We start from the raw sequence: 11018 nt of genomic DNA on the forward strand, positions 1-11018 counted from the left end.
ATGTCTCCATCTTCACAATCTGTTGGGTGTGTGTGTGTGTTAATCATGACATCCAAATTGCCTTGCTATTTTGGAATGCGAGTCAAGTTCTGGCTAAAGTTATCAGCATCTTTATTCTCTGTGATCCACCTATATCATATTAATAACTGACCTTTAAAGCAGCTTCATACACATCATTGGTGAGAGATTCCATCAGAAATGAACCACCCCATGGATCGGCAATTTTAGGAATGCCAGATTCTTCTTGTATTATAATTTGGGTATTCCTAGCAATTCGAGCACTTTTGACAGTTGGCAATCCCAAAGCTTCATCAAATGAATTTGTATGCAAAGACTGAGTACCTCCAAATACAGCTGCCATTGCCTCTACTGTAGTGCGGACGATATTGTTATAAGGATCCTAACAGGAAAAAAACAAAACAGAAACACTTGCAAGGCATAGAGAAGATGAAATGCACCACATACACTGTTTTTGCAAATCCAGTGTTTCTTGGATGTCCATTATGTCCAAAAAGCCTCAACATATTCAGAAACAGAACACTTTTCATCAAAGTGCAGCTTGGCAGAGTCTAATATTTCTGACCTATATAGCAGTGTGTGTGAGAGAGAATGTCCATAGAAATACAAGGCTTTGTGAGTGTGGAGATGGGGTGACAAGTTTAGTTTTAACAATGGTCACTGGGGGACAAGGCAAGGATGTTACATAAAGCCAAGGTTAGTATATAACCATATGAATCATGTTGGGATGTAGCGTTGGAGGCCAAAAGAAGCTGTGATGATCTGGCCAAGAGAGCCCCCATGAGGCTGGAAGATTAACTAGTATTATAATGTGTATAGTGTGCCAGGAAACCATTGTCTCTGTTCGACCCACTGTTGATGGACTGCAGTTTGTTGATATATTCCAATTCTCCTGTTTCTTTTTCTAATCTTCCTTTGCAATCACACCCCTACACTGTGACTGTTGCTTATATTTTGTATTTTTATTCTATGTTGTAATATTGTTAATTGTTTTATTATCGTTTCTGTTGTAATCCACCTTGATTTCTCTGGGAAAAGGCGGAATATAAATAAATTATATTATTATTATTATTATTATTATTATTATTATTATTATTAAACATTAAAGAATATATATTTTTTCTAAATCAGAGGTGACTTTTGACCTCTTCCTTCTTCTGTCTTTCTTTTCATAGAATCATAGTTGGAAGAGACTACAAGAGCCATCCAATACAACCTCCTGCCATGCAGAAACAGAGAATCAAAGCATCCCTGACAATGGCCATCCAGCCTTTGTTTAAAAACCTTTAAAGGAGGAGATTCCACCTCTCTCTGAGGGAGTGTGTTCCACTGTTGAACAGCTCTTACTGTCATGATGTTCTTCCTAATATTGAGATGGAATCTCTTTTCCTGTAATTTTCTTGGCATTTTGGCAGTCCATGCAGCCCATGGAAGGTCGCATTGAGAAAACTGGTCCCTGGACCTGCCACAGTTGCCTGTCCCTGTTATACAGATGCTACTTCTTTGCTACCTTAGAAAAATAAATGTTGGGGTGAATGGAGTGGTGAGCATGCATAGCTATGCCTACACTGACCTGCTCAGTCAATGACCATCCTGAAGTCTGACAATGTGCTCTAAGGAGAAGCGATTTGGTGTCTTTGGGTTGAAACATTCTCTCTATTAAGTGAGCCCAGAGCCGCCTTCCAGCTCTCAGTTTAGCTATTTCCATGTAGAAGTTCATACCAATTCCCCAGAAGAAAGACAGCCTGCAACAAGAGCACATAGGATCTTACCTGAGTAGAACAAATAATACTATGGATTATGTACCACACATGAAAAATTACAATTTTTTTTTCAAACAAAGATTAAAAAAAAAGAATCCTCCTTATTGTCTTTGGGATTAGGAAAAATCACTGGATTTTCTGAAATATGGTGAACAATCACTGTTTTGTTTAAAAGGCAACTTTTTCCCAGAGTATTTTGTGACTCTGTCAGAGTGACGTTTTCATTATAGGGACACATTGTATGCTTCCAATTGTTAAAGAATCATTGTGTTGGAAGAGATCACAAGGTCATCTAGTCCACCTAGCCTCTGTTTACAAACCTATAAGTAAGGAGACTCCACCACATTCTGAGGCAATGTGCTCCACTGTTGAACAGCTATTACCGTCAAGAAGTTCTCCTTAATGTTTCAGTGAAGTCTCTTTTGCTGGACCTTGAATCCATTGCTCTGTATCCCTGTCTCTGGATTTGAAGAAAATAAGCTTGCTCCGTGGTCAATTTGCAATCCATTCAAATATTTAAATATGGCTATCATGTCAATCGAATGGGACTTGAGCTTATGTGCTATTCAGATTATGCGTATGTGTGTGTGTGTGTGTGTCTGGTATGGATCCCCCACGTAAGCCAAGGGCACACAGTACACCATATAGAAATCAAGTGAAGTAATAGTACCACTCTATTCTTTTTAGTCAGACCTGAAATATTGTGTCCACTTCTGATCACAAATCAAAAAGGATGTTGACAAGATGGAGTGTGTCCAATGGAGAGTGACAACATGGTGAAAGGTCTGGAAAATATGCCCTATGAGGAGTGGTTTGGGGAACTGGGTATGTTTAACCTGAGAAAGAGAGGGTTAAGAGGTGATATGATGGCTATGAGCCCATACAGATAGGCCAAAATAAAGCTGCTTCAGGTCACTTTGGAGGTTTGCTGTTTAAGTTATGCATGCATCCTAAGAGGCCAGAAGCCACGCCAAAGCCATGCTCTAGTCCTAAGGACTGGAGTGTACCTTCAGCACAACTTCTGGCCTCTTAAGATGGGTGTGTCATTTAAACAGCATGCCTCCAAAGTGACACAAAGCAGCTTTATTTTAGCCTGTCTGTACGGGCCCTATGTTTAAATATCTGCACAACAGGAGGTTGGACTGGATGGCCCTTCGAACTCTATGATTCTATATATCCATACTGGAGGACAGAATGGTTAACATAGACGCACCATTAACAGAGTCTTGTATAACATTTATCTAATTTGCTTTATCTAACACACAATACAATCTAAGTAGCTCCGTGGTAATTACTGAGTCAAATTACTGTGTGTTTCATCTTGAAAATAAAGTGTCACTTCCCCTAGAATTAACATACCTTGGTGCAAATTCATCAATGGTGAGACCAGCCCGCAGTCCAGTTCTACAGTATTCCAAACCATCAGCTATAGTGTAAGCTAATTCCAAAATAGCATCAGCTCCAGCCTCTTGCATATGGTATCCACTGATAGAAATAGAATTAAATTTGGGCATGTGCTACAAGAAAAGAAGTGTATCATAAGAATCCTGAATACTTGAATACTACTATAGTGATTAACATTTCTTTATTAAGCAAATAATACCTTTGATGTGTATTGGAAGATATCTGCAATTATCCTCATGGATGGTTCTGGCGGGAAAATGTATGTATTTCGAACCATGAACTCCTTTAGTATATCATTCTGTATTGTCCCTGTCAGCTTGGATTGAGGCACTCCTTGTTCTTCCCCAGTAACAATGAAATTAGCTAAAACAGGAATTACTGCCCCGTTCATTGTCATTGAAACAGACATTTTTTCCAAAGGAATTCCATCAAAAAGAATCTTGGTGTCTTCAACTGTATCAATGGCAACTCCAGCCATTCCAACATCACCACGAACCCGGGGGTTGTCTGAATCATAACCACGATGAGTTGCTAGATCAAAAGCAACGGATAAACCCTGTTGCCCAGCTAGACAATACAAAGATATTAGTAAGGAAAAAGTTGCAATTCAAGGTTGAACACACATACACACCTCAAAACCTGTGTTTAAACCAGGTGTTAGGGGTTTTTGTTGTTGTTGTTTAAGTCAGTTTTTAAATTTTTATAATTAATGTTTTCATAAAAAAATAATCCTGCTTATTATATTAATACTGTGAAACATTATTTTATATATTAGAAAGCTTGATCAACCATGTTTTAATGCTTTCTATATTAAAAATTCAAACTTTAGGCTTTGACATGATTTACATCTTTCAATGAAACCTCAATTTTTACTGCTTATTATTCATATTAAACCTGAATAAATTCAGACTATAAATAATAAAACACACAAAGTACTCAAAGAGATAGATTAAAATAAAACTAAGTTAATGTTATGCATTAGTCCTAGTTTTTATTGCCATTGCAAGAAATATCTTATGTCTAGATACCAGAAAAGAATCCGCGCATGCTTAAGTCCCATTAAAAGTAATGATGGAGCAGTGCGTGGGCATGATGCTACCACAGTCACATACACATACCACCATTAACCAAAATGGGGGCTTGCCATCCACAGGTGGTTAAACCTGCAGATGGCAAGCCCACCAATAAAGGGAGCGGACTATATAATAAATTAAGTAAAACCGAGAAAGAAGTTGCCACAAACTTTTGAATAAACATACAACCTATTTACTAGCATTCTTTGCACAGAACAATTATTCCAACTGGAAAAGGGAAATACAGTTGACCCTCCATGTTCACGGACTTTTTATTCATTGATTGAAACATCCATGGATTGAAAATGTTCAAAATCAATATAAATTCCAAACAGCTCCTTGATTCTGGGACATCACTTACACCACTGTATTTAATGGGACTTGAGTGTCCACGAATGTTGGTATGCACAGAGGGTCCTTAAACCAAACCTCAACAGATACCAAGAGCCAACTGTAGCCTCAAAAATCAAGTCATTGGGACATTATCTGTGATTTCTTTTGATTACCGTGCGAAAGCCGCGTGGGGAGGAAGGGGTGGCGCGTCCCATAGCGACTGATGGAACGTGTGCCCATGGCATGCGTGTCCTGCTGTGCCGCCACGTGCACAAGCATACGCGGAATTTGCTTTATGCGGGGGAATCCAGAACGGATCTCTGCGTAAAGCAAGGGCACACTGTACTTGTAGAAAAATACACTAGTGCACACGCTGATAACCTTAAGACTGGACTTTTGCAATGTGCTGTACATTGGGCTACCTCTGTGCCAAGTTCAGAAACTTCAATTAGTTCAAGCTACAGCAGCCAGATTGGTTACTGGGGCATTCAGGAGTGATCATATTACACCAATACTAGATTCACTCCACTGGCTGCCAATTAGTTTCTGAGCACGGTACAGTGTTGGTTATTACCTTTAAAATCCTACATGGTTAGGGTCCAGGTTACCTGCAGGATCATCTCTACCCATATAATCCACACCTTACACTCAGGTCCTCTGGCAGACATTTACTCCAGCCAGGACTAGGTTGGCAACTGTCAGCCAGAGGACTTTTTCTTCAGCCTCCCCTAGACTGCGGAATGACCTGCCAGAAGAGATTTGACAGCTGAATATGCTGTCCAAATATAAAACAGCATTAAAGACCACTCTCTTCCAGCAGGCCTTTCTAGATGATTTTAAATTGTAAAGTGTAAGTGATGCATTTAAAATGTGGATTGTTTGAATATGATGTGTCTTGTTTGTTCTTTTTAATTGATATGTATTTTAACTGATATTATGTATTTATTAGACAGTTGCTGTTCCCCACCTTGATCCATTGGGAGTGGCGGATAAGAAATAATAATGATCAGTATTTTAATATTTTTGAATAGGCATACATAGGATTGCAATCACAGTGTGCACAAGATACTTTATCACATGAACTAGGAAATATTCTCCCAAACCCTCATTTTTAGGGTTGTATCTTACCCTTAATGTTGTCCTTGTAGAATTTGTTACTTTCCTCCACAGTACTGAAGCCAGCATACTGGCGGATGGTCCAAGGCCTATAGGTATACATGGTAGGATAAGGACCACGAGTGAAGGGCTTTACTCCTGGTAATTCCTCAGGAAAGTCTTTTGTGTCCTGTGTTGAGTACAGAGGTTTGATGGCAATTCCCTCTGGGGTGTGCCATATCAACTCCTCTGGATTCTTGCCCTTTAGTTGCTTTTTGGCCATTGCAGCCCACTCTGGATGAAGCATTTGTTTATGCAGTGAGCGTCGAACATGCTCTTGGAGCTGTGGCCCTGCTTCTTTCTTATAACAGAAGGGCCAGATGCGAAGAATTCCATTCTTGGTCCTTAACATTTTCTACTGAAGTAGTCTTCAAGTAGTCTGGGGCATATGAATATGACAACATAACTCAGATTGTTATCTCTTAAGAAAAGGCAGATTTTCATTTTTACAAAGATTTTTCTGAGAACTGACTAGCACAGCAAATTCCTTAGAAATTTGTACTTGAAGGAGGAAAAGATTAAGTTTACATGCATCTTTAAATACTTGTAGTGTCCTTTGGTCTTGCTTAAACACTCAATCTAAACATCTGTTTTCTACAGATCCGTGTTTAATACTCTATGTGAACTGTCCAAACTCCAAATGAACAAATCATTCAGGAATATCAGAAGGGTTTGAGCCTCCCCCCCCCCAGCAAAATAAAGAGAGAGGTTGGTGTGGTTTCCCAATCTCCTAAAATAACTGAGAACTTATATCTTTTCCAGAATCTTAGAGAATTTCATTTTTGTTGTTGTTGTTGACAAGTCGGAATGTGCCCAGAGAAGGGTAAGGCTTGGAAACCAAGTCCTATGAGGAATCGCTTAGGGAGCTGGGTATATTGAAGAAGAGAATACTGTGAAGTGATATCATATCGCTAGTTAGATATCTGAAGGAATGTCATATAGGAGATGGAGTAAGCTTGTCTTCTGCTGCTTTAGAGGCTAGGAAAAAAACTAAAACAAACAAACAAACAAGCTTCATTTATATACCGCTTCATACCGCCTAAGCAGTGTCTAAGCGGTTTACAACTGTAAGCTAATTTGCCCCCAACAGTCTGGGTACTCATTTTAGCCACCTCCTCGGAAGGATGCAAGCCTGGGTCAAGCTTGAGCCCTTTTGCTGGTCTTGAACTCGCAACCTTGTGGTTTTGACTCAGTGGCTGCAGTACAGGCATTTAACCACTGCGCCAACAGTGGATTAAAATGACAATGGACTAATGGATTAAAATGACAAGAAAATAGATTCCACCTAAACATTAGGAAGAACTGCTTTACTGATTCAGTTGCCTAACTGCAGAAACTAGAAGAGCTGGACTTAGGGAACAATGAAATCTATAATTTGGTAAGCCTCTTTCCTAACTTTTATAATAAAACATCAGATGTGTTACCTTTTCAGTACACAAACTCCCAAACTTTCAGTAGTGATATTTGAAAAAAGCAGGTCTCCCACGGAGTGTGGTCGGATCTCCTTCCTTGGAGGTCTTTAAACAGAGGCTGAATGGTCATTTGTCAGGGATGCTTTGGCCTGTTACAGACAGCCAAAATAAAGCTGCTTCGAGTCACAGTGGAGGTATGGTGTTTCAATGATGCATGCATCCTACGAGTCCAGAAGTCGCACCAAAGCCATGCTGCAGCCCTAAGGACTGGAGTGTGGCTTTGGTGCGGCTTCTGGACTCTTAGGACGCATGCATCATTGAAACACCATACCTCCACTGTCACTCGAAGCAGCTTTATTTTGGCTGTCTGTAACAGGCCTTTGATTGTTATTTCTTGCATGGCAGGTGGTTGGACTGGATGGCACTTCCAACTCTATGATTCTACAGTGGAACAGACTGCCTTGGAAGATGGTGGGCTCTCCAGCTGTTTGATGCCTCTTTAATTGTCATGGCTGTATCCTATGGAATCCTGGGATTTGTAGTTTGTTGTGGCACTAGAACTCTCTAACAGAGGCTAAATATCTCATAAAACTACTAATTCCATAATTCCATAGCACTCAGCCCTGGAAGTTAAAGCAGTGTCAAACTGCATTACTTCTGCTGTATAGATACAGTCTCCTTCTATGGAAGTCTTTCAACAGAAGATGGATGGGCATCTCTCGGGAATGTTTAGTTGTGCACTCTGTCATAGCAGGGGATTGGACTAGACTGGTGGTTCCCAAACATTTTCAGGCTGATGCCCCTATCCTCTTAGGCAACAACCCTAGCGCCTCCTCATGCCTATTTTTTTATATTAAGTCTACTGTTCTATTGCAAATTCAAAACAACCAATCTAACACTATAAAGTCAAACAAACGTATGTATGTAAACAAGTAAAATGTAACTTTGTAAAGCAATTTAATATTTTTATCAATTTGAAAAAAAATATCATATTTGGTAGACCAAGGCTGTGCAGTCGCCCAGCTTCTGGGAAAGCAATAAAATATATCCTGACTTGGTTCCATAGGGTAGTGGGCTAAATTTTTATTTTATTATTATTAATTTTTTTTGGTAACCAAAAATCTTTATATGATTCACATATCTTCATATGATTTTTTTTTTTAAAAAATTGGCCTCAAGTCAATGTCATTTTGGAGTGAAATCGGTTTTTCTTCCACTATTTCTATCTCCTCATTCTGTTTCCTCTATCTAGGAACTGATTGATCACCCAGAATGGTATTTTAAGCAAAACAAGATCTTGAAATCTAAAAGACACTTAACATTTACATGAAGCTGCTGGGAGAAATCAGCTGGAGACATGGAGATAAGTTATCTGTATGCTGATGACACCCAGATCTATCTCTCTATGGCCTGTTACAGACTGCCAAAACAAAGCTGCTTCGGGTCTCTTTGGAGGTATGCTATTTAAATGATGCCTGGGTCCTAAGAGTCTGGAGGTTGTGCCAAAGCCACACTCCATTCCTAAGCACTGGAGTGCGGCTTTGGTGCAGCTTCCGGATTCTTAGAGTGCATGCTTCATTTAAACAGCATACCTCCAAAGAGACCCAAAGCAGCTTTATTTTGGCAGTCTGTAACAGGCCTATGTCTCTGACATAGAGACTAAGGATGGAATCTCTCCTCTGGATGCCTGCCTAGAGTCAGCAATGGGCTGGATGAGGAAAAACAAACTCAGGTTGAATCAAGAGAAAATGGAGGTACTTGTGATAGGTACCCCTAGTCCGGGGATGGAGATCTGTCCACCAGTCCTGGACGGGGTCACACTTCCCCTAAATGACAAAGTTCGCAGTTTGGGAGTACTCCTGGACTCATCTCTACAGTTATCATCTCAAGTGGATGCGATGGCTAGGAGTGCTTGGTATCAGCTCTGGCTGATACGCCAACTGCGACCCTGTCTGGACCAAAAGGATCTTGAAACAGAGGTACATGCACTGGTAATCTCTCGTTTAATTTCTGTAATGCGCTCTGCATGGGGCTACCTTTGTACCAAGTCCGGAAGCTTCAATTAGTCCAAAATGCGGCAGCCAGATTGGTCACTCGAACACCGAGGTCAGATCATAAAACGCCAGTTTTAAAATCTCTACATTGGCTGCCAATTAGCTTCTGGGCGCAATACAAAGTGTTGGTTATTAGTTATTACCTTTAAAGCCCTATATGGTTTGGGGCCTGAGCTATTTGAGGGAAGGCCTCTCCCTACATAATCCGCCCCACACTCTCAGAACAACTGGGAAGAATCTATTAGATTATTCAAAGGTCAGGCTAACAACAACTTCCCACAGAGCCATAACCCCCAAGCTATGGAACAACTTGCTGGAAGAGATCCGTCTTATCACCACCTCAGATGCCTTCAAGAAAGCACTTAAGACAGATCTCTTCCAGCCGGCTTACCCACCTGACCTCTTCTACAAACCTCATGGCAGAATACACCCTGAATGACTGACTGAAGGTGGATTCTGACATTATAAAGACCTTAAGGGGAAAAAAATCTCACTTCTGATCACAATTGTGCATTTTAAGTGATGTTTTTATTGTTTTGAATTGAGTTTTTAGGTGTTTTATTGTGTGTAAACTGGATATTATTGTTGTTTTGTGGCTATTTTACAGTTGTAATCCCGCCTCGATCCATTGGGAGAGGTGGGAAAGTATAAATTATTATTATTATTATTATTATTATTGTGCAACTCATCCAGGTGTTCACAATAAAGTAAAAGGCCATAAACAGATACGCACTTAGAATCAGAGATGGAAGAGAACAACACAAGGGCCATCCAGTAAAACGGCTGCCTTGTTGCATGCTCCAACTGGGTTGGACTACAATGGGAGATGTAGTTCGCCGAGTATGAAGGAAGCTGTAGTTCAAAACAATTGGGGGTTCCTGCACTGAAGAAAATGTTAGAACCATGAAAGTGCAGTTGGAAATTGCAACCCCCTGCCATGCAGGAATATACAATCAAAAGACATCTGACACATGGCCATCCAGCGTCTGTTTAAATACCTCCAAAGAAGTGTGATGCACACTCTTTAACAGCCCTGACTTTCAGGAGGTTCCTCCTAATGTTGAGGTGGAATCTCTTTTCCTGTAGCTTGCATCCATTGCTCCAGGTCCTGTTCTCTGGAGCAGCAGAAAACAAGTTTGCTCCCTCCTCAATATGACATCCCTTCAAATAGTTAAACAGGGCTATCATATCACCTCTTAACCTTAGGCAAGGAATACACAGAGGTTGTTTTGCTGACTCCTTCCTCTGAAATAAAGCCTACAGCAGTGGTCCCCAAACTGTGGGCCCTTGAAGAGAATTTGGACTCCAGCTCCCAGAAGCCTCGGCCATGTTGGTCAACAGCCTGGGATTCTGGGAGATGGAGTCCAAAAGCACTCAAAGAGCGCAGTTGGAGGACCACTGGCTACAGCGTCTGGAATTCATGGGTGATTTCCCCATCCTGTCTAGGGCTAAGCTTCCAAGATCAGGCAGGATCTCCCCAAATCCTTGGACCCTGGAGACGCCAAGGGCGGAGAGCCAGGCAGGGAGAGGCTCTGCTCAGGGTGCCTCACCTCCAGCGACGCCACGGACCCGGAAGAAGGGCAGGAGTGGGCCCCGCGACGCTCACCGGAAGTGCGTGCGCTGAAGGGCGGAAGTGCGTGCGGGAAGGGAAAAGGCAGCCTCTCTGCGCATGCGCCCTCCCTCCCGCTTGTTCCCCCCCGCCAAAGTTCTGCGCATGCGCGCTGCGTCCGCGCGGGGAAGTTGAACGGAGGAGGGCTAGCCGTTACTGTTAAGGGGCGAGGAGAAGAAGCGCTGCCCTTGGCTGCC

General features: G+C 41.4%; 1 protein-coding gene across 5 annotated transcripts in view; it reads right to left on the reverse strand.

Annotated features, from left to right (window-relative positions):
* The window catches only part of LOC149313446 (methylmalonyl-CoA mutase, mitochondrial), a 48167-nt gene extending 37337 nt beyond the window's left edge, over positions 1-10830 (reverse strand). For 2 of the 5 annotated variants that reach the window (XR_016280826.1, XM_089519122.1), the window contains exons 1-6: positions 10763-10830; positions 5720-6125; positions 3385-3752; positions 3141-3298; positions 1592-1763; positions 152-400 (exon numbers count right to left, since the gene is read on the reverse strand). Coding sequence is in view for 4 of the 5 variants with exons in the window: in XM_089519122.1 (XP_089375248.1) it covers positions 152-400; positions 1592-1763; positions 3141-3298; positions 3385-3752; positions 5720-6098 (1326 nt within the window). In the remaining variant the exon portion in view is untranslated. Of the gene's footprint in view, positions 1-151; positions 401-1591; positions 1764-3140; positions 3299-3384; positions 3753-5719; positions 6126-7170; positions 7265-9945; positions 9964-10405; positions 10461-10762 lie in introns of those variants that run through there. The other 3 variants (XM_089519124.1, XM_089519125.1, XM_089519123.1) reach the window with 3 other exon arrangements.
* Between the last annotated feature and the right edge of the window lie 188 nt (positions 10831-11018).

The sequence above is a fragment of the Sceloporus occidentalis genome, unplaced genomic scaffold, assembly GCF_023333645.1.
Source record: "Sceloporus occidentalis isolate IW3139 unplaced genomic scaffold, rSceOcc1.0.p SCAF_4, whole genome shotgun sequence".
NCBI lineage: Eukaryota > Metazoa > Chordata > Lepidosauria > Squamata > Phrynosomatidae > Sceloporus > Sceloporus occidentalis.